Here is a 24,065-nt window from a genome sequence, read left to right as displayed (position 1 = left end):
GATGATAACACAAAGTTTTATAGTGTTGATTTGAGTATTCCACGATTATGTTAACACAGGTAGAAGATAATGCACCTATTGGTCAAAACGTTTAAGGTCATTATGAACAAGACTGATGAGCACTTTTAAGGAGATTTTAAGGAGATGTGAAAATAAGAGGTGACCACCTTCTAGACCGACCACTTGGTCAGTGTCATCCATGAGATTTGCACATTCCAAGTTCACGGTTCTGTGAGAAAACACACTGAGTGCGTTTACATGCACACCAATAAACTGTTTATTAGCGGATTTCTGAGTTACCTGATTATTCAAATGGTCATGTAAACAGCATAAACCGATAAGCTTTATCCGTTTATGGTCATAAACGGGTTATGAATAAACCGATAAACACACCTAGGTTTCTGGGCAATAATCGGTTTTCTCTCTGCATGTATCCAGCATAACCGGGTTTCTTTCGGGTTTATATATCTGCGCATGTACGACTTACAGGAGAGAGAAGGAGCGTGTGAGAGGCAGGGAGAGACGCGCTGCACTCACTGGCCCCTCGGCTCTCCTCCCGGTTCTCTCACCGGCATGCCGGTCTCTCTCCCGGCCACAGCGCACCACAGCCGGCTTGGCGAGATGACGGTGAGCACGGAGCCGCTGGCTGAGCGGAGCGGGGAGCTCTGCTCTCTCTTCCCGCACAGAGCCGGTGTCCCTGTAACGGCACCGCTGCTGCACTGCACTATGTTGAAATGTGGATATTCTACAGGAGGGAACGAATATTTGTCTCGGATTGCAAATAGAATGACGTAGCCTACAGACAACAGAGTCGTTCAAAACACAACACACACATAACGTTAAAATCCGTGACAAATTCTGTCCGTTTTCTGACAGGTAGGCTACAGTATTTCAATTCAACACACGTTGTGGGTCATGAACATTTGACGTGCTTAAGTCACCTCACCTGCCTGCCTCTGTGCTGTGTGCTCGGTAAAGTTGGAAATATTATTGTGGCGGAATGAGGCGCACACCGAGGCAGATCCTTTGGCTTATCAAACTCTTTATTTAGCGAACGGACAGACACACATGAAGGCAGGCACGCCAACACCTCGCTAGCTTCTCCTAGCCTAGCCTAGTTCTCCCCAGCACGTCTGCTCTCTTCCAGCTTCACACAGCTCTCCTGACCATTCCCCCCTAGTCTCCACCCACTGGCCCTATGCTCCCTTCACTTGCCACTCCAAAACCCCAAATCCCACATGCACAGAACAACATAACAGACAGATACAGTTAGACATACACCCTACTAGCTATCCCATAATACTCCACCTTTCCCCACGCTACATTATTGACAGATGCACTTCCAAAGCGACGCCTATTCCAATTTTAGTAAAGTAGACGAGGTACACAACCTAATTGTCACCTAAACCATCCTCTGCGCTGGACAAATAAATTAGGAAAATGTGATTTTGCATTTTGCAACTATATTCTGTTGTTTTATTCCGGAATTAATGGTGCCTTTCTGGAGAGAAATCCGACTAATTGACTGAATCATGTAAACCCGGGTTTCTCCTATTGTCGGATTATTAAAGTGCATGTAAACGCAGAAATCTGATTATTGCCATAAACTGATTATTCACAGTTATCAGTTTATTGTGTGCATGTAAACGCACTCACTGTTGTTACTTTAGAGTTGAATCTTATCATGGTGAAGCAGATTCAGCATTCTGGAGTTTTTAACACGTAAGGTGTAAATATGTGTCAAAGGATACATTCATATTAAATGAGCATATGAATGTTGCTTAGCATAGGTACTTTTCCATTTCTTCATCAACAATCCAAAAACTGTATAACTAACACTGAATAGTCTGATTGGGCAAATACAGTATGTTTCCAAATGACAAACTATCTTGTCTCTAATTTGATAATTAATTTGAGTTGATTCAATTGAGGTTCATTTGAACATAGAGATATGGTCACTGTAACAGAGTGCTAATCAGCATGTTAACAACAAGACGGTCATAGTGGTGATAGAAGCTGACCAGATACTGTGGTTAGCTTAGCAAGACAACAATCTGCAATCATCTAAATACAAAGTCAATCGGACGAATCAGTTGTGAAATGATCAGTTCCTAGTCTAAAACAGCACAGAAATGAACCGTGTTCATTCAATACTTCATACATTCTGAAATACAATCGTCTCTGTTCTCAGCCATTGATGCAAGCTGTGGCCCTCCATTATGGCCACCAGAGGGTGTGTTGCATCACTTGAAAGCCCTCTCCACAGAGGGCGGAATTTAACCTGCATATGAGGAAAAAGGAAATATTCGTATCCATTTAGTATGACGGCAGTAGGGTTTGGTCCTCCTCAGGTACGAGCTCCAGACCATCGGCATCACAGCAGCCAACACCTGGGGTCTGTTCCTGCTGGTGCTGCTGCTGGGCTACGGGCTGGTGGAGATCCCTCGCTCCTACTGGAACGCGTCGAGACGCGGACACCTGCTCATCAAGACCTACTTCAAGGCGGCCAAGCTGATGACGGAAAAGGCCGACGCCGAGGAGAACTTAGAGGACGTCATGGAGGTGGGTAGGGTTGGACATTGAGAACCGGGTTCCAAATTGGAACCGGATTATGATTCCACAGGAATCGAAACGCAATCGAAGCTCCAAAGGAATCGAAAAGGAATCAAAATTTCAATTCCTAAACAAATTTTGCGTGCAGGTTCCCACCCAAACATATGAAGTGGCGGGCCACTACATAAAGTGTTAATTTAAAATGTTATACAAAAAAGGATAAACTGTTGATGTGTACAAACGTTCATATCATAATAAATAACAAGCAATGTTATGATGATGATGTTACGATGATGTAAATATGACTCAATATGACTTGTGTAATGGTTTTTAATTATTATGATTATTTCTTTCTGGGAAATAAGCATGTGACCTGTTTTGACCCCTCAAGGAATCAGAATTGAGAATCGTTAAAGGGATATATACCGTATATATTTTTTTAATGTGTGGTTGTATGAGGTACAGTACAGTCAGTGTACTACATGCAGTAGAGTGCAGCTGGCAGACTGTCCGTGTCAGACAAGTAGAGCCGTCTGCTGAGTGTGAACAGAGTCACGATCAAAAACAGAAAAAAACAACAACATAAATGCTTCTGTACTGCTCACCTGGCCTAATACAAGTCTCCACAAGCCCCGAGATGCCAAGTTAACTTGAGTTTTTTAGCTGCCTTCACTGTAGCCAGGTGCTCGAGCAAGAAGTGCAAATGCAGTTCCAGCTGCACATGGCTGTATATCAGCTACAAACAGGGTGTAAATGACGTCTTTTCAAGTCAACTTGGCACCTCAGGGCTTGTGGAGACTTGGATTACGCCGGCCAGGTGAGCACTATGGAAGCTTTTTTCCCCCTCTCTTTTCTGTTTTTTACGTTTTTGCTCGTGACCCTGTTCACACTCAGCACACAGCTCTACTTGCCTGACGCGGCCGGTCTCCATTTCTCCAAACTGGGACAAGTACGGCAAGTACCTCATACAACGCCACATCAAAAAATCCAAACGATCCCTTTACCTACCTATTGGACTACCCCTCCCCCCCCTGGCTGACCTGTACAGCTCCCGCTGTCTCAGGAAAGCCCACAGCATCCTCAAAGACCCATCCCACCCCGGGCACTGCCACTTTGAACTGCTGCCCTCGGGCAGACGCTACAGAGCGATGAGGGCACGAACGAGCCGGTTCAGAGACAGTTTATTTCCATGAGCCATAGCTGCGCTCAACATGCCCTAACACAGTTATCATAGATACTCTGTGCCTAATGTATAAGAATGTGCAATATGCTAAAAGTATAGCGACCGCCCTCAGTTATCTTAGATATACTGTGCCTTAATCATGTATATAGAATGCCCAAAAATGTGCACACAGAACCAAGTTAATTGTCGATGCCTTAATGTATATAGGAGTGTGTGTATATAGGACTGTGAAATATGCTAAGTGGAATGACCATCTCGAATGTATAGAGTGTACAGGAGTGTACACGAAACAAACTTGAAACTAGACACTTTTTACTTTTTTTTTACTTTTTCACTTTTTATTACCTCATACTTTTACACACTGAACACTATCCTTATACTTTTTAAATACCTTATCTTTATTACCTTGACTTATTGTATTGTCTTGTCTAACGCACCTAGGGGATTGCTTCAATTTCGTTGTTCTTAACTTGTTTTGTAACGGTGACAAATAAAGCTCATTCATTCATTCATTCATTAAGAACTGGAATCAATAAGCAGAATCGGATTCTTTCAAATCCAAACGATACCCGACCCTAGAGGTGAGGAGTAGGATGTTATTGTAATGTACTGTACTGTGAGTGTAGAGGTGGGGAGTAGGATGTTATTGTAATGTACTGTACTGTGAGTGTAGTACATGAAACGCTTTTCTCATCAAGTTAAGTTGAGCCTGTGTCCTTGCATCCGTTCTGCTGTAGGAGGTGAGAAAAGTCAGTGAATCCATCAAGTACAACCACCCACTGAGGAAGTACATCGATACCATTCTCAGAAAAGTAAGTGGACTGCACTAAAAGCCTTAAGTATCATCATCATCATATATAAAATTGCCAAAGTGGTGTCTGTCTGTCTGTTTGTCTGTCTTTCTGTCTGATGATGTCATGATTTAGGTCATTCACTGGGCCTCCCCTGAAACTGTTTGGAGCCCCCCCTAGGGAGACCCGCCTCCCACTTTGAAAACGTTTGGGCTCCAGTATTTCTGTTTTATTCCAAATGTGATGATGTTGTTTTCTCCACCTCATCCACAATCAAATGTTGTTTCTGAGAACAATTAGCACACATCATTCAGCATGATGCACAACCAGTGTTTCCCCTCCTACTGTGGCAGGTCTCCATTGTAAAGTCGCCACTTGTAAAGTGCTTAAAAAAAAAAAAAAAAAATCCATAGTGTTTCCTATCATATTTGTATAGTATAGTACTCAGTAGTGGCACCGCTGCTGAAAATGCACAGATTGAATACATATCTAAATAATAAAATATCGATATCAATAAAATGCAAATTAATTGCAGGCTATTTCTGCCAAGTGGACGCATGGGAGTGACAACCACAGATGGCGTCAGTTGAATAAGCAGTCCTCCTGAGGTTGCATTAGGCAGTGATACTCAACTTGCGGCCCGCCGGCGCCTCTTGTGTGGCCCGCGATGGAATTGCAAAAACAAAACCTTTTTTTATTTTTTTTTATTTTTTTACAGTGCACCTGAACGCAACATGCAAGATACCTGCTGAATAAGTGTCCAAATGTTCATGTCATTCTGGCCAATTGTCAAATACTGCCGTCTGCGCGCTACCCAGGCACTTATGTATGTACTTATCCTAACTAATTCTAACTAACTTAACCTAACTAACTATCCGGTGTGCACAACATTGTCAGACTAAACTCCGGCTGACACCCCAAAAACCTACAATCTGCTACAGAAAAATGTATATCGTTTGTTTATTAACTGGCCCCTGGCCTCCTATCATTTCACGAAAGTGGCCCCCGGGCAAAGCAAGTTGAGTATCCCTGATTAGCGTTTAAACTACAAAAGATATGGTCAAATATGTCCCGGACCACCTCAGCAAGTGGTGTGAGTGATCGGATCACAATGCATCTTGGTGGTCGTTTAGACTTGTATTAAGCTCTGTACACTTATGATTTGATCCCCCAAGATGCATTTGAATTAAAAGCGAGTGTAAACAGCCTTATAGATCATGTAGATACCAGACATGTTGATCTGGAGCCACATTACAGAAACTTCCTAAATTCCAAATCCTATCCTAAATGATTGGTAACCATGGTAATTAGAGTTAGGACTTGATTTAGGAAAACACCCATTACAGAACAACAGTTCCTAAGTCAATATTCTCATCCTAATATAAAATGGGAAAAGCGTATTACAGAAGCGTCCCAACTCTCCCAAATCTTAAAAAAGCTAGCCGAGGAGCTGAGACCTGTGTTGGAGAGACCGACTAGGCGACACGGGGCTCTGCCGGTTTCTGCTATTTTAGCCCATTCCCTCTCTTTCACCTCCCGCGTGAGGGTGGCTGAAAACTTTCCGAAAAGCACGTCTTTAACCTTTTCTATTGCGGTCACTAAGACCTCCAACTCATCTGCCTTGAAGTTAAATGCCCTTCGTTTTTGGTCCATTGCCCCACAATCTCAAAAATGTTCGACAACAACATAATACACATCGTTAGCCTACTAGCTAATAGCAGGCTACTAGCGCTCCTACTTCCCCTGCGAGTTGAGAAAGGAGGAGGTGTCTGTTGCTAGTGGTTGCTAGGGTAACAGACAGAAAAGTTGATAACCGATGCTGGATGAGTATTTAGGATTTCCTAACAAGACATAAGATAGGATTTAGCAAGATAAGATAGGATTCTTAAAGTTAGTTAGGATTTGCGTCTGTAATACGAAATCAGAAAAAATCCTATCTTAAACTAGTCCTATCCTAACTTAAGACATAAGATAGGGAGTTTCTGTAATGTGGCCCCTGATCCCATTCTGGCCCTTCCTCCACAGTGTCCAGTGGATTACCAAGAGAAGATGGGCAGGAACATGGATGACTATGAGGACTTTGACGACAAACAAAACACGTACCCCAGTGAGAAGAGCCTGGTGAAGCTTCACAAACAGGTGAGGGGGCGTGTGGGTTCAATTCCCGGCAGCGGTACTTCCGGCTTGGTCAGATGTTCCTACAGACACAATTGGCCGTGTCTGTGGGTGGGAAGCCGGTGGGGTATGACGAGTCCTGGTCGCTGCACTAGACGCCTCCTCTGGTCGGACGGGGGCACCTGTTCAGGGGGGAGAGGAACTGGTGGGAATGCCATGATCCTCCCACGCGCTCCATTCTGACAGTGAAACTCCGCGCTGTCAGGTGAAAAGAAGCAACTGGCGACTGCACATGTATCGGAGGAAGCATGCGCTAACTAATCTACAACTCTCCCCAGGTCGTTGGAGGGGGTGGTGCAACGACCGGACAGCAGGGGGAATTGGGAAAGAACAATTGGGGAGAAAATAGAAGAAAAATCCCCAAAAACTCGATAAAAAATAGTTTATGAAGCAATTATTTGTCCTCTTCATCAGCTGTATATGACAGGCAGCCCGTCGTCTGTTGTATAATGGTGGTGTCTTTGTGCTTGGTGTGGCCAGGTGATCTACGCAGTGCAGAGACACAACAGGACCCGCGTCCAGTGGCAGATCCTCCTGCAGCAGGCCATCCACTTAGAGGACGTGGACAAGAACGAGACCAGCTCCGCCCACCAGTTTGTCCACAGCTTCCCCTCCTCAGAGCCTCCCGGCTGGGTCAGCAGATACCTGTACACGCCCACTGTAGGTGGGTTCAAGCTCAGAGCCTCCCCGCTGGGTCAGCAGAGACCTGTACACACTGCAGTAGCCAGGTGGTTAGTCTCGCTGGCCAGCCTCCCCTCCCTACCGGGAGAGGAGTCTGGCGCCGCAGGTCTCCATAGTGGGATTGTGATGGGCGGCGCTTGGCGGCAGTGCCCTTGGAAAATACTTTCCAATAATCCAACTTGCCGTTTTCAGCGTGTAGCAACGAGCTAGCGTGTAGGTTTCTGCCGTTAGCTTGTTGTTTTCACTGAGGCGGCAGGGCACTATTTACAGCGACACACAGGGAGGAGGGAGCGGAAGCCGCTCTGATTGACGTGGCCAATGACAGAGTTTGTAATAAGCCGGGAGCGGACATCCGGCAGCGACTGAAACAGTCGCTCCAATGGGAGAGCAGCTGTAGAGCAGGGGAGGGCTTATCCCAGTTGCCCATTCCGTGGCACCAGACTCCTCTCCCGGTAGGGAGGGGAGGCTGGCCAGCGAGACCACCAGGGGGTCAGCTCTCTCACCGGGGGGCAGCGCGCCCCTCACCCAGCGGACCTCAGTGCTTCCTGGCCGGGACTCGTGGAGGGAAGACACATCGTGGGTGGTGTTTTTTCTGGGATGAGTGTTGTGGCGAGCCAATTGCATATTCCTTTGCATCTACACTAAACTAATATATTGAATTTTTGAATGCTTATTTGCACAGATATTAACATTTCTAGTGGGCTGAGAATCGCGTGTGGCTCCTTTCACTTGAGTGGTGCCCGGTGGTGTCAAGTTTCTGTTTCATGTCCTCATGCACATGGTAGCGCGAGCTGTGATTGGTCTATTTTCATGGGGACAGACAGACAGACATACAGACAAACCCGGTTCCATAAAGTATCACTGCTATAGAAATGTTCTTCATTGTGAAATGGGAGGTGAACAGTGTCACAGGCAGAGCTCAGGCTGGATGCCAGACTGAAAACAGGATCAAAATCAGAATCTCGTTCTGATCCTGTTCAGAAATGGAATCAGATTCTGATGCTGATAAATAAAAGCTCCTAGATAAAAAGCTCCATTGCCATGCGGTCATTGTGTGTGTTTGTGTCTGCCTGCACAGAGTGGTACTGGGAGTGCCTCCTGAAGCAGTGGTTTTACCGGCTGCTGTCCGTGGTGCTGAGCCTGTTCAGCGTGGCCGTGGTCTGGTCCGAGTGCACCTTCTTCAGCACGCGGCCCGTCCTCTCTCTGTTCGCCGTGTTCATCCAGCTCGCCGAGAGAGACTATAACTACCTGTACATTGAGGTGAGACACATGTATGGAAAGAGCTTAGTGCCAGCAGAGATTATATTTGAATCGTGTACTGGTTTTCCAAAGCTAGTTGGAGTTTTGTCCTTGCATAGAGACACTGCGTAACGCGTCATCATTCAGAAGCCACGCCCAAGACTGGGGAAAACAGAAACCCCCCCTCCAATCCTGGCGTTCTCCTATGTCGCGTGCATGGTTGCGTGTTTCACAAAAACATTGTACATACGGAAGATGAACACTCAACTTACTTCCTTGACAGCTAGATCCACATTTTTCTTCTCGCCAATTCTCAATGGCTTCCTTGTTTTGCTCAGGAGTACAAAAAAACTTTAACTGGCGATTTTTTACATTTGTTGTCTGTGCAGCCCACCACACAACAGCTATGTTTAATTCAAGGAAAATGACGCTGGTGTGTGGAAATGAACGGAGCTTTTCCCCCGTGATGGGCATGGCCTATTTCATGCAGTGTCTCTATTGTTTCTACATTTTCTCTAGCGGTGTTTCAAGGGGGAACTCAAAATGTCTGTCAAAAGGCTGGAAACCACACCAAATCACCATATATATATATATCTATTTAAATTCCAGCATTTCATTGTGAGCATAATGAATTTAAATATATGCAATTCAAATACATTCTGTGTCGGCAATTATCTCTTTCTTGATGCGGAACGCGTTGTTTGCCCAATTTGATATGAAGTCACTTTAAAAAGTTAACCTAAAGCTTAATTTATACTTAGATAATATAATTAGAAAGTGTCGCTCAGCACATGGTCGCAGACGAAAAAGAAAGTGTCGCTCAGCACATGGTCGCAGACGAAAAAGAAAGTGTCGCTCAGCACATGGTCGCAGACGAAAAAGAAAGTGTCGCTCAGCACATGGTCGCAGACGAAAAAGAAAGTGTCGCTCATGGTGTTGTATTTATACTTCAGTGAATGTTCGCCTCGTTCAACGGTCACGTGACACCCGAACGCTGCAGACAGCCAAGGCAAGAGAGGGAATGGAATGCACAGTGAAACCACGTCGGAGGTAAGATGTAACGTACTTGACTGCAGCCGCATATAAACGGCACACAACTCACCTCCTCTCACTCTGGGAAATGCACAATGTTCTTTGTGATTTTCATGAAGTCATACATCAAGGACAGGCTGATTAGCGGAGACACGTTCATTCATTTCAATCGAGTGAAAACCAAAACAAGGACGTCACGCGCATGCCGCCTATATAGCCAATCAGACTTGTGCGATACTATGATGTAGTCAGCGACACTAGACATTTCACCAGGTAGCAGACACTGCTCGCCGACACTTGAAAGTGTCGACTCAAGTCCTCATTTATGTTGGCGACCGTTTCAAAAGTGTCGGCAGACGAAGCATAAATTGGGCTTAAGACTCCTGGTGTGTGCTGGATTACTTCTTCCTGAATGCTGCTGTTCCTGCTCTAGCTGCACCCTGGCTCGGCTGTGCACGGGGCGCTCATACACTCTCATACTATTGATTTCCTTGTTTACTAAATGTGTTGGTGGGCATTATAGTCCGGGAAGCTGCTTTAATTTGTTCAATAATTCAGTGTTTGTAATATAGTCTGTAGCATTGTTGTCATTGGAGTATACCCATTTTAAACCGTGTAACATTTTCTTGTTAATACTGGACTTAGTGGGACTCTAGTGGATTCAATTAAACCCCTTTTAGACTGGCCAAAAATCCCACTAATATCCATTTTCTTCAGTCTAAAAGTTTCCAAGCCGCGCTGTTTACCCGATAGAGCGACCCTGCAAGTGAGGTGGGTTTTTACGCGGCGGCTCTGCTCCGGCTGGCGATATAAATGTTGGCGGTGGTCCAACCCGTGGTTTTCCGTGAGTTGCCGCCACTTTTCCAGCGTTGCGTTAATGAGATTCAGTTGTTCCCACATGCTGAAATTTGACTTTCTTGCCGAGAGAAAAGTGTCTCTCGTCGTCGTGCACGAGTGCACCCCACAAAGCTCACGAACCCAGCCGGCACAGCCCCAGGAACATAGACTGCGTCAAGTCAGCCAGAATGTACAAGTAGGTCGTCCGCTTTAGCTCTTTCAAAATAAATCCCCCGTTGTAACGTTCACATTTTGAGTAATGCTTTACAGCTTCACTATTATGTCATCTTAACATCAAAACGAACATTTGGTACAATGTTTGCTGCTTCGTTTGTTGAAACACCTTTTTCTCCTCCAACGTGCATCAGTGAGGCTTTTTACTTGTTTAAATGACATTAGTTTGACATTTTTATCCGGAAGTTTCCATTTTGTTTTAGCTGGCCTGACACTACTGCACCTAGGGCAGCCATGAGAGAAGGGAAAAGGGAGGGGGAAGAGACAGCCCGCAGCGGTGGAGAAACGCGGCTTGAGAGTGCGATATAAAAGTTTAAAAGGCGATGCTGCTGCTGCTGCCCCCTGCTGCTTTCCTGGGTAACAAACACACATGTACTAGTGGGACTTTTGATGTAAAAAAGGTATTATAGATACATTATACTATTCCTCATTTAGCTGAGGATCCCCTGGAAATACATAAAGGACTGCTGGTGATGCCCAGGCGCCAGGGACCTCCAGCTTGTGTAACTAGTAGTACTCACACAGTGGTCTCCCCTCTCTCCACCAGATGGCGTGCTTCGTCACCATCTTCTTCCTGTGCACCTGTGTTTACTCCACCGTGTTCCGCATTCGGGTTTTCAACTACTACTACCTGGCCTCTCACCACCAAACGGACGCGTACAGCCTCCAGTTCAGCGGCATGTAAGTGATGGGCTGTTAGGCTGTGGGTTTTTTGTGTGCTGCACACACACTGAGGATGTTTTTACAGAGTGTGGCACTTCCTTCTTGTCTCCAGGTTGTTCTGTCGTCTAACCCCTCCTCTGTGTCTGAACTTCCTGGGTTTGATCCACATGGACTCTGCCATCTCCCACCAGAAGAAGGAGCCCACTGCTTACACCTCTGTAAATCACATCAAATCAAATACAGCAAACAACATAATTGTACTTCTGATCTTTGCAGGGGGAAAAAAAGGTCTAACCTGTCTATTCTTTTTCTGTGCAGATCATGGGATCGATGCGTGTTCTCTCATTTATTGCCAATGGATTCTATATCTACTACCCCATGCTGATAGTGATCCTGTGTATTGCTACCTACTTCAGGTTAGTTTGCATGGTGTCAATGACTACGTTTACATAGACTGCAATAATCCAACTATTGACCTTCAGTTGCTTATAGAATATATTCCAGCTTCCTTACCCTCAGGCTCTTTCTATGTTCGTCTCAGGACTTCACTGTAGTAAGAGCCCTCTTACCGACCATAGGATTTTCATTAGACAATCTGTGTTGGGCATTAAACTCACCTTATTTCTGCACTTTGAAGTCACAGGTAGGGTCGGGTGGGGAAAACTAATTATATCGGAAGCCTAGTTGCCGAAAAAAAGTGAGCGGTGGTGGTCTGTCTAGATGCATTGTAGAATGTATGTACAAGACAAAATGATGCCAGTGCGCATGTGTCTGGACTCTGTTTCCAGGCAACTCAGTGATTCTCATCAAACTTTGTCTTAACACCTTAAGTGCCAGAGCCGAGTTTACTCGTCTTACATAAACATTTTTTTTTTTTGACGGTGGGACATCAATCAACAACTTTTACATCTTCGAGATCACTATTGGAGCAAGATAATGTGTATAATCTATTTTACCGACCCACTAAGTGTTGACAGTGCTCCCCCAGACGACCGAAATCAAAGAAAAAACTGCCGCGGGACCAAGCCGTTCAAGGAAATGCCGTGGCGATTTTACAGTAATCCATTCAAGACTTGTCTTGCCTGAGAGCGGCCGCGCACCGGCAGCAGCACACAGAGAGCGGAGAGCGATTTGCAAAATTGATCATAGGTGAAACACACTTTGAAACACCTCAGAAAGGCCAGAATCAACATCTGCCCATCGCCCACGCATTCCCCGGCCCATCTTGACTCGCACAAGGAGCGTCCGCACGCAGGCAAGCAGGCAGGCAGGCACACAGGCAGGCAGCAGCAAAAGCGCTTCTGACACGCCCGCTGTACAGCCAGGAGGAAGGAGGAGAAGACACACGGAGGGAGGAGTTTGAATGAGAGGGGTGTTTCCTGTTGTTATGGAGGAAATTACTGTTCAAAACTATTGTTTAGAATGTCTGACGGTCTTACTGATGCCAAAAATGAATGGTTAAAGTGACTGTTTCACAAAAAGCCATTTATCTCTGAATAAATTTCCAGACGCTGAAACCATGCTGTACTCAACGGCTAATATCTACATAACTACTAACTCTGCAAACTAACTCTTTTAGACAGAGAAAGCACACATTCTATTAGTTATTTTTAGATGATTGGTGCTCATGAATTCTTAACAGAAAAGAATCCTCGGCTGTTCTAAAATGAGCCAGAATCGTCAAAAACACCCCTGGCACAACTTACCTACAGGAATGAAAACATGGCTGGCATTCAATGTGTTAAAAAAAAGAACAACAGCTCACTTTTTTCCACAACTAGGCTTCCGATATAATTAGTTTGCCCCATCCGACCCTACCTGACTTCAAAGTGCAGAAATAAGGTGAGTTTAATGCCCAACAGATTGTCTAACGAAAATCCTATGATCGGTAAGAGGGCTCTTACTACAGTGAAGTCCTGAGACGAACATAGAAAGAGCCTGAGGGTAACCAGCTTCCATGCTACAGAGCCGAGTCCGATGAATGACTGAAGACACGCCCACATGACGTTCCTACGTCGGAGTTTCCCTCCCGAATCAAACGTGAAAGCCTTCCTGTCATGTTGCTGTTGTCGGGGACATGTCGGGACTTCTTTTACTGCCGGCGGGCTGGAAGCTACAGCATGCGTCATCGAGCAGTCCAACTGTCGTATGTGTCGCAAAATGCTGTGCGATTATGGTGTTTACATTTCTACAATGCACTTCTATGAGATCGGAATACTCAATAATTAATTTGACTATTGCTAGGACCTTGTTCGGGTTAAGGTAATCCGAAAATGCTGTTTACGTGTCAGTGTCTTATTACAGGGTATTTGCTTAATCGGGGTAAATATCGTATTGCAGTCCATGTAAATGTGGTCAATGTTTCCCCCCTCATTGACACATTTTATTAGAATGCATATTCACCTTATGTAGAAGAGACAGTCTGGCTTGAGAGACTAACAGGAAGTGTCAACACAATTGATTGTGTTTACACTTCCTGTGGCACAGCTTATCCCCGCAGCCTGCTTCCAGTGAGCCACTAGCTTTGACCAGAGAGACGATCTCTGGTTTGAGCAGGTAAAACAGCCAACGTTTTGAACAGGAAGTTGTAACACAAACGGGTCAAGTGGGCGGGGCTACATCAGATGAATACAGTATATTGTATAATGTAGGTTGTAATGAAGTCTTTCTCCAGCTTGGGGACGCGCTGCCTGAACCTGCTGGGCTTCCAGCAGTTTGTGGGCGACAGTGAAATGACCTCCGACCTCATCGACGAGGGCAAGGAGCTGATCCGAAGAGGTGAGTCCTAGAGAGAAAGCAGATAACGCTCACAACAGTGCAAAGCGGAAAAACAGGCTAGAAGGTCTGTTGATCTGCAAATGAGCATTGAGGGAATATCCTTTGTATTCTGCAGAGAAAAGAAAAAGGCAGAGGATAGAAGATGGTGAGAACAGACGAAGAGTGAGTATCCTGACATCTTCCATCTTCCAGCACAATCGACATGAAAGAAGAAGAAGCCACCTGTGCCAGTGGAAGAATTTGATGTGTTTTCAGTCTCGGCTGCAAACCTCGAGGTGGTCATGAAATACGAGGGTAGAAAAACAGTGTTTGTTTCAAAGCGATGCGATAATGTGCCAACATGAGTAGGTTTGGGCATCGAAACCACTTCCAAAATTCACATTCCAAAGGTATCAAACCTCCAAAGGAATCAAAATGTTATCGATTCTGCTTATTGATTCTTAAACCAATTTTGTTTGCAGGACATAAGTTGAAATCCGAGTTCCCACCCGGACATAGGCTATTAAGCGACGGACACGGACTGCTTCAACTGTTGATGTTTACAAAAGTTCATACTAAACGACAAGTAATGTTATGATCATATAAATATGACTGAATATGACTTGTGTAATGGTAAAAAAAAAAGCCTTTGAAATAAGCCTGTGACCTGTTTTGACGCCACCCCTCAAACAATTGGAATTGAGAATCGTTAAGAACTGGAATCGATCAGCAGAATCCGAATCGTTCAAATTCAAATGATACCCAACCCTAAACATGAGGCTGCTGTGTGCGCTGCAGGAGTGGAAGGAGCGCTACGGCAACCCCAGGGACGAGCACGCTGCCAGGAACAGGAGTACGCACGCCGAGATGAAGGAGACCAGCTACTCTGATACTGTCCCCCAACAACCCAACACTAACAGACGTGAGTCATCACCAACACATATTACAGAGAGGCAATGACTTGCTTTGTGGGGGGGGGGGGGGCATGATGGAGTGTGCTGCGGTCGTCGCGGTTTACGCCAGACAGACTTTTAATTGCATTTTTCAATGTAGACTACACCCGAGATATATTTCAGAAAGCAATTCTCCACTCCATGAAAAAAAACCTTCAACGCATTGTGCTGGCCGATAGGGTTAGAAAACGTGGGCTTGCGATGTGCCACGTAGTGCGCCGTTTGTTTGCACATCGCCACTTCGCGGTAACGGTAAACGCTGGAAAAGGCGATTTTACAAGTGTCATTCAAGTCATATCTGACCCATTTTCAATGTATTTCTCCCCACAAAAGTGATCTCTCGAATATATAGCCTAATACAACACTCATCTTTTTGTTGCATTTTCACGATTCAAACACACAGGCAGAGCGGGAGGAAAAGAAACCATTCACCTCAGCAACTTGGTGTTTTCTCTTTTCAATAATCCAGCCACGTAATTCTCCATTCATTACATTACATTACATTACGTCATTTGGCAGACGCTTTTATCCAAAGCGACTTACAATAACACATTTTTGTCAGCAATAGAGCAATCAACTATGGAGCACAGTCTATGACAACTACAAATTCTGAAGGAACAGTGGTACAAGTTTAGTTTAGTTTAGTAGTTTTTTTTTTTTTTAGAAAGAGAGAGAAAGAAGTTAGATCAAGAAGGGCCCAGATGGAGCCTGAAAAGGTGTGTCTTTAGTCTTTTCCGAAAGATCAGCAGTGATTCAGCTTGTTCCACCATTGAGGTGCCAGGGACGAGAAGAGTTGAGATCGGGATGAGCGACTTTTGAGCCCCCGTAGCGAAGGAGGGGCGAGGCGACCTGCACTGGTGGAGGAGCGAAGGGAGCGCTGAGAGGTTTGGAACCTGACCATAGATTGCAGGTACAGGGGAGCTGACTGGTGTACTGCCCTGTAGGCCAGTGCCAGTGTCTTGAATTTGATGCGAGCCGAGATGGGAAGCCAGTGGAGGTCCTGGAAGAGGGGAGTGACATGAGAGAATTTGGGTTGGTTGAATACCAGACGGGCTGCAGCGTTCTGAATGAGCTGAAGCGGTCAGATGTCGGTGGCAGGTAGGCCGGCCAGGAGCATGTTGCAGTAGTCCAGGCGAGAGATGATAAGTGACTGGACCAGGAGTTGAGTCGCTTCTCTTGTGAGAAAGGGACGGATTTTGCGGATGTTGTAGAGGGAGAACCTACAGCAGCGTGCTGTCGCATCTATGTTGGCTGAGCAAGACAGCTGGTTGTCAAGGATCACCCCAAGGTTCTTAGCTGTTTGGGAGGGAAGTACAGTGGTGTTGTCAATGGAGATGGAGAGATCTGCGAGAGGGCAGTCTTTCCCTGGGAGGAAGAGTAGCTCTGTCAAATGAAGTGCTCAAGGTTGAGCTTGAGGTGGTGGGCAGACATCTAGTCCAGTCATGAAATGAAATCGCACGGGAACATGAATGGTTTGTAAAAATGCCATTTAACATGAATAACAGAAGTAAGCCCAGCATCATCAACATGATGGACATTAAACTCGTCGTTTAATGTTTAAACGCGTGCTGCTCTTTTGGTCAAGGAACACTTTTTGACTTGACTCATCATAAGCCCTAATCAAATCATGTAAGAGAAGAAAGAAAAAGATGATGATGGAGATATATATGTGTAGTGTATTTGGAGGAATTAAACCAGGGATTTTGAGGTCATCTTTGCATTCCAAGACGATACAAATCATGTGGACACAACACCTCTTATTATTGTAGTATCGTTTTTATGGGGAGAAAGTATGCTTGCATGAAAGGCCACTTTTTGGATACCGTGTCAGACCCGTTCAGGTTTGTTAAGCAGTCAATCAAACAATCAATAATCGAACAGTCAAATTATGTGTAACCTTTCCTCTTTTGTGTTACTGCCGATGAGTTTTTTCCCCATTCGTTTTTGTTTGTTTTGTCCGTTTTGGGGGCATTTTTGTGCTGTACTGTATCTTCTGTGCTGTATTTCTATACTGCATTTCAAGATCAATAAACATATGTTTAAAACAAATCTAATAGTCAAATCAACCTATTATTGATTGTTCAACAGAGGCCAAATATTCTCGGGGGAGTGGGAGTCGATCAGAGAGGGACTGCATCGAGCTGCTCCAGGACGCAGAGCCGCTAGACTTCAACGCTGAGAGTCTAACAGACAACGACCCTCTGGAGGCAGACTCCGGCAGGTAGAGACCAGTTTTGCCCTCTGCATTCATTCATAATCAAATCTATTTTAACTCAGTGTATTAAAGCTATAGTTTGTAACTTTTGTAGTGCAGATCCTCTGTCTCCGTGAAGTGAAGTGAAGTGGTGTCGGAAAAAGAGGTCCCGACCGTTTCCTGTGCTCTTTGTTGTCACGCAAAACTGGAAACAGCTTTGAATTGTTGTTTAAATACTGAGCAATAAGATACAACACATCTTTGTCCATGTCGTTTCCACATTACCATTTAAAAGCTCATGAAAATGGTACAATCCGAGCAGCACCTGAATGCAGCATTTGTCATAGGCTACGCCAGGGGTTCCCAAACGTTTTCATCCTTGGACCCAAAAGATACATTTTGTGTCTCCCTGGGACCCAAACTCCCAAAAAACAGATGGTAATGAGTTGCCATGGTGACCCACCGCCCACGGGTCCAAGACCCAAATTGGGTCCCGACCCATAGTTTGGGAAACACTGGGCTACACTGTAGCCTTCTCCGTCTGGGCTGTAAAACAGTGGATAAATAGTTTTGTCACACGGTGAAATGACTCGTTTCACTTCAGAATTTGATACATTCGGTCCGATCACATTTGGAAGTTACGCACTAGAGCTTTAAATCCTCTTGTATACAGGTGTGTGTCCGTTTCACTTCTGAAGCCATTTACACCTGGCGTTAACATGCATTTTCTGTGATCAGATTGCAATCAGATTGTGTTTTATCACTTGAAATGCCAGGTGTAAACACTCCCCAAAACACATTGAAGAAGGATTGCAATCTGATCGGCCAAACCACCTCCGGAGGTGGTCAGGGATGCATTGTGTACACATTGAACACAAGTGTAAATGCAATGTGTCCTCTCAATCTGGATACAGCAACTTTATGCTGATTGAGAGGACAACCATTTCTGCCATGAGATTGCAGAAAACGCGTGTTAACGCCAGGTGTAAATGGAATCAGGCTGAAGTGATAAAATACAATCTGATTGCAATCTGATGGCAGAAAACGCATGTTAACGCCAGGGGTAAATGGCCTCTCTGTTCTTCAGGCACACGGGAGGAAGGTACCTCTCCATGTCCTCATCCCGGAGCCGAATCTTCGACGACGTCTGACAGGTGACGAAAGAGACAGACGGCTGAAGGAGAGGGAGGATCTGAACGCACATGTATATTTACTCTCCACACACACACACACGCACACACACACCCGCCTGGCAGGGAAGACCAGAGCAGGAAGAGTTATGCTCAAGCAGCCTCTGTGAATGTAGCACCTCACCTCCATCTCACCTTACACTGTACAGCTTCCCCTCGTCTGGAAAAAATCCTGGACTTTGATTGACGTTGATTTTGAAGCCTGCAAAATTAAACATGTAAAAAATGTGGGGGGAGATGTGTGATTGAAATGATTTTTTCATAAACACCTAACTGATTGCATACTTTTTTCATGTCAAGCTCGGCTGCAGGTAGATGTAGGTAGGCTTGGGCCGATATTCGATATCACCGAATATTGTGATATTTAGTGAATATTGCAACATTTCACACAATATCGAATATGTCTTTCATTTAAGTGGGTTCCCCTTTTCCACAATCAGCCCTGTTTATCTGGAAATGGCAGGAATGAGCAAATGGCCGATCAGATTTCTAGGCTGTTAATAATAATAATTATCATTATTAACAGCCTAGAAATTGTATGTAATTTGGAATAAGAATAATATTTTGGCGGGACAGTATTGTGATGTAAAATTGTGGATATCGCCCAAGCCTAGATGTAGGCACTTTTGAAGGAAAAATATGTACCGGTGTATATATATAAAAAAAAAAAAAAAAGCTGTTCAAAGATCTACCATATGCACACATGTAACATGAATGTAGACCTTGATAAACGTTGATCATAGAAATTATGCTACATTTAATGATACAAAGGTATTCAGCCAATATGTGTGTAGATCAGGTTTTCTCTAAACAGATCAGTCTGACATCTGTGCGCCCTCTTTGTTCACACTGCATGTCATGATTGGCAGAAGTAACAGTTCAGACTTATCAAAGCATTTAGTCGCTTCATGGTTTGGGCTGTCGGTATGCACACAAACGTCTGCTTAAGAAATCCATATACTGTATCTCTACAACAGGTCTTCAATGCATTTGATAGTGAGCTTCGGATCGGTTCGATGAGAGGTTTAATGAAGGTCCTTGGAAGTATATTTTATATTTGATTTCATGTGTTTATGTTTGTGTTCTGTCTTCCTTTGTAATATATTGTGGATTTATTTTACTGTGTCATCATAATGGAAATAATAGTTCCAATCAGTTAGCGTTGCCAGTCATTTATAGCGCTGATTGTTAGATGATCGATGCTTGGGTCTGATGACAAAACCGCTGCTGTAAAAAAAAAAAAAAAAAAAAAAAACAATGTGGAGAGAACACACAGCTCACAGTTTCATGTGCTGCGAATGTAGTCCATCTTCACGTCATCGGATGTGAAGTACTCAACTTTAGTTTTTTCTTAGATCATCTATGAAGCTCAGATTTGCATACAACATTTCAATGAATTAAGTGGATCTCAAGTGGGATACGATCCCACATCGCTGTTACTGTAATTTGGATAGCGTAGGTGTACACATGTATTCAGAAAATGATAACAGTTGTCTTTATGTTTATTTAAACATACATTTTTATTTATTTTTCTCTGACCAGTTGTGTATATGGTATTTAAAGGTAAAAATGAAGACTATTTGGTTTGAATTGTGCCATGTTTCTTATAAACTACCATCCCATTTTTTCCACCTCTGTGTGAAAATGGCGGGTTTTCACCATCCACTGTTTGATTTGTATGGTCTGACACAAACAGGAATATGAAAAGTGACCTTCAAATAGCTTTTGCATTGAAAAATCTCCAATCAAGAGATCCTGCTGACAGGTTAGCCGAGCATGAGGTTCTCAAAATATGCTTCACTGTGTCCAGAAGGTTGGGTTGTATTTCTGAGGCTCTCAAGAGTAACATTGGTTCCTACTGTTACTGGCATGTATACACTGAGTATGTTTAACTACCTTAAGTTATTATGTCATCTGCTGGAGTCTTTCCCAGCAAGCCAGAGATCTACTCTGTCCATGTCTTTGTCACTGATACACTCCTGTATATATTGTTAGATTTCTTTTGTATGATATGGGCTTATTAATATACAGAAAATGTCAAATGTGACTTTCTATTTATTATCTTTCTGTTTGTGTTAACAGTAAATCACACTGTATAGTTACTTGTGTCTTATTGCCTATTCCCTCCAAACAGCCTTTACTGTGCTGAGATTGTCTCATGCTCATACTGGTGATTCTGGTGATGAAGTATCTTGAGTTTGGTTGTATGTTCGATAGCTTCTGGATATTTATTGTGTTTCTAGCTCTCAGCACATTCTTCTGATTCTGGAAATAGAGAGTAGTTCTGATTTGTCAATCCTTGTTTTAGTGTATAAATAAGATACAATATAATGTTTGGTTTACTATGCCGGTGTTGTGTAATTAAATAAAACTTATTAAAATATTATATTCTGCATGTTTTTTGTCTTACGGGTGGAATTAGCCAGACATTTTGTAAATGTGGGACATTGAAATATGTCTTGATGAAAATGCTGTGGCGTTCTGCAAACTCAAGCAGTTCATTGTTTTCTGTCTTGTCTAAAAAGTTGCTCCCTTGCCAGAATGTAGACTTTGAAAGTAGGGCCTAATTGTTAATATTTTTCATTAATTGTGTCTGGATCCAGAAATGCTTGTCGATAAGTAGGCCTAGCTACTACTACTACTGTGTGTAGCTTACTAGGTGTTTATGTATTTTTGCTCAAATTAAATTAAATTAAAAGCTGCATCCTCTTTTAATAATGCAACAATGTTTCAGGAAAATGTAAAGCATTAAAAAAATTGCATTTTTAAGGTAGGCTACATTTCATTGCAGCACTGGAGGGATGATTAAAAAGCACAAAATGGGCTACAGAGGCTACAGAAAAATAACCGTCACGAAGTTGAATACATACATCTCTTTCTACAGTCTGTGGTCAGACCGTCAGACTCAGTGGGACAGACAGACAGCAGTTACGCTTGCTAGCCTGCATCAAAGACGCCAGTGTGTTTATGTTTTTAATATAGACAGTTTTAACTTGACAACAATAACAACCGTCACAACCCACCTGAATATCCGGTTTACTTCCTGTAACATAGCTGAGCAGGCTGATATTCGGCTCATATTAAATGTTAACGTTAGGCCGTGTCTCCGACAGACACATTAACAAGGTAGCCTATTTCGGTCTTTATGTCTTGTAGTAGTTAGTAGTTGTTGTTGTTGTTGTTGTTGTTGTTGTTGTTGATAGTTGCCATAACAACCACCCCTGTCGGAAAGACGTGCACACGCTGGGTAGGAAGCGTTGTTGTCCCGGAGGCGATATTTTTTTTCGGATGATGGCGAAGGCTATGCGAAGGCATAACCCGCCCCTCTCCGCCTCTGATTGGCCTAGCGGCTATCCTGCATTACATCTCTTTCTACAGTCTGTGGTCAGACCGTCAGGCTCAGTGGGTCAGACAGACAGGCTAACTAGCGAATGTTAGCCGTTAGCTAGTTAACACATTAACTAGACAAACACAGACATGCAGAGCTCCAAAAACAGCGCAATTCGTGATTTTGTTACTGTAGTTTCTGCAGAGTAACGTCCATGTACCTTGCAAAGGGATCTGGCGGATAGTGCAACAGTCAGCAGCTATGATAGCGCAGCCAGGGGGGGGAGGAAGTCCATATATGGTCCATCCGGTTATGGGGCACAGCACATTACGTCATCACAGGATAACGCGATTGGCTGGCTCAGATCTGTTCAAATCGGAGCCAGCCAATCACGTTGTCCTGCGTTGTTTGCGACGTGTATAAAAGGCGACCGCAGATGGGGGTGGGTGGGGGGAACCAGAGGAGGGGAGAGGCGAGGAGAGCAGAGGGGGAGGAGAGGAGAGGAGGGGAGAGGGGGAGAGGAGAGGAGAGGGAGAGAGGGGAACCAGAGGAGAGGAGGGGAGAGGAGAGGGGGAACCAGAGGAGGGGAGAGGCGAGGAGAGCAGAGGGGGAGGAGAGGAGAGGAGGGGAGAGGGGGAGAGGAGAGGAGAGAGGGGGAGAGGAGAGGAGAGGGAGAGAGGGGAACCAGAGGAGAGGAGGGGAGAGGAGAGGGGGAACCAGAGGAGGGGAGAGGCGAGGAGAGCAGAGGAGGGGAGAGGAGAGGAGAGGGAGAGAGGGGAACCAGAGGAGAGGAGGGGAGAGGAGAGGGGGAACCAGAGGAGAGGAGGGGAGAGGAGAGGGGGAACCAGAGGAGGGGAGAGGCGAGGAGAGCAGAGGAGGGGAGAGGAGAGGGAGAGAGGGGAACCAGAGGAGAGGAGAGGAGAGGGGGAACCAGAGGAGGGGAGAGGCGAGGAGAGCAGAGGGGGAGGAGAGGAGAGGGGGAGAGGAGAGGAGAGGGAGAGAGGGGAACCAGAGGAGGGGAGAGGAGAGGGGGAACCAGAGGAGGGGAGAGGCGAGGAGAGCAGAGGAGGGGAGAGGAGAGGGAGAGAGGGGAACCAGAGGAGGGGAGAGCAGAGGGGGAACCAGGGGGAGAGGAGAGCAGAGGGGGAGGAGAGGAGAGGAGGGGAGAGGAGAGGGAGAGAGGGGAACCAGAGGAGAGGAGGGGAGAGGAGAGGGGGAACCAGAGGAGAGGAGGGGAGAGGCGAGGAGAGCAGAGGAGGGGAGAGGAGAGGGAGAGAGGGGGAACCAGAGGAGAGGAGGGGAGAGGAGGAACCAGGGGGAGAGGAAGGGGGAGAGGAGAGCAGAGGAGAGGGGGAACCAGGGGGAGAGGAGAGAGGGGGAGAGGAGAGCAGAGGGGGAACCAGGGGGAGAGGAGAGAGGGGGAGAGGAGAGCAGAGGGGGAACCAGGGGGAGAGGAGAGCAGAGGGGGAGGAGAGGAGAGGAGGGGAGAGGGGGAGAGGAGAGGAGAGAGGGGGAGAGGAGGAGAGGGGAGGAGGGGAGAGAGGAGGAGAGGGGAGAGGAGAGGAGGGGGGAGGGGGATAGGGGAGAGGAGAAGAGGGGAGAGGAGAGAGGGGGAGAGAGGAGAGGAGAGGAGAGGGGAGGAGAGGAGGAGAGCGCCGCCAGCGGTGGGCCCTTCCAGGGGCACTGCCATCTCTCTGGGCGGCCCTGGTAGTGGAAGCGATCATCTTGCTCTACAATGACCAGAATGGGTGTTGTTCAAACTGAACATTTATTTCTTCAACATGCTGCAGCAGAAAGGGAGATAAACAGTGGACACTATTTTCATAGTTAAGCTATGAAGTAGCCTACTTCCCCCCGCAGCATCGTGACATTGAATGAAAGTATAGGCTCGTTTGAGATGACTTCTGGCTCGCCTGGGAAGCAGGCGAGAGCAGCCGAGTGCAGTCAGCCAATTAGAGGCAGAGAGGGGCGGGTCATGCCTTCGCCTAGCCTTCGCCATCATGGGAAAAAAAAGATTGCGTCCCGGAGCTAGCCTGAGAGGCTAATAAAAGCTACATGTTACAGAGTAAGCTGACTATCAGTACGTTATTGCACGCATAGGCCTATCTTTACTTAAACGTTTACATAGCAAAAATAGAAATAGAAGTAGGCTATGTCAGTGTTTTCCCCTGAATAGCTGAGAAAGTGGACACTGTCAATAGTTAGCACTGTGAAGCTGATACAATTCAGGTGGCGGTAATGCAACATTTAAGGAT

At 45.3% G+C, this 24,065-nt stretch overlaps 1 protein-coding gene across 1 annotated transcript in view; it reads left to right on the top strand.

The window, feature by feature from the left end:
• The window catches only part of lmbrd2b (LMBR1 domain containing 2b), a 29,908-nt gene extending 10,127 nt beyond the window's left edge, over positions 1-19,781 (top strand). The window contains exons 6-18 of the mRNA XM_083638624.1: positions 2,352-2,562; positions 4,474-4,548; positions 6,553-6,666; positions 7,183-7,366; positions 8,462-8,643; positions 11,273-11,406; positions 11,501-11,606; positions 11,707-11,804; positions 14,063-14,166; positions 14,282-14,328; positions 14,944-15,067; positions 17,187-17,319; positions 18,380-19,781. Coding sequence (XP_083494750.1) covers positions 2,352-2,562; positions 4,474-4,548; positions 6,553-6,666; positions 7,183-7,366; positions 8,462-8,643; positions 11,273-11,406; positions 11,501-11,606; positions 11,707-11,804; positions 14,063-14,166; positions 14,282-14,328; positions 14,944-15,067; positions 17,187-17,319; positions 18,380-18,443 — 1,576 coding nt within the window. The 3' untranslated portion in view covers positions 18,444-19,781. The remainder of the gene's footprint in view (positions 1-2,351; positions 2,563-4,473; positions 4,549-6,552; positions 6,667-7,182; positions 7,367-8,461; positions 8,644-11,272; positions 11,407-11,500; positions 11,607-11,706; positions 11,805-14,062; positions 14,167-14,281; positions 14,329-14,943; positions 15,068-17,186; positions 17,320-18,379) is intronic.
• Positions 19,782-24,065: the final 4,284 nt, after the last annotated feature.

This window comes from Poromitra crassiceps (assembly GCF_964638095.1).
Source record: "Poromitra crassiceps genome assembly, chromosome: 6".
NCBI classification, from domain to species: Eukaryota; Metazoa; Chordata; class Actinopteri; order Beryciformes; family Melamphaidae; genus Poromitra; species Poromitra crassiceps.
This window is presented reverse-complemented; position numbering and strand designations above follow the sequence as displayed.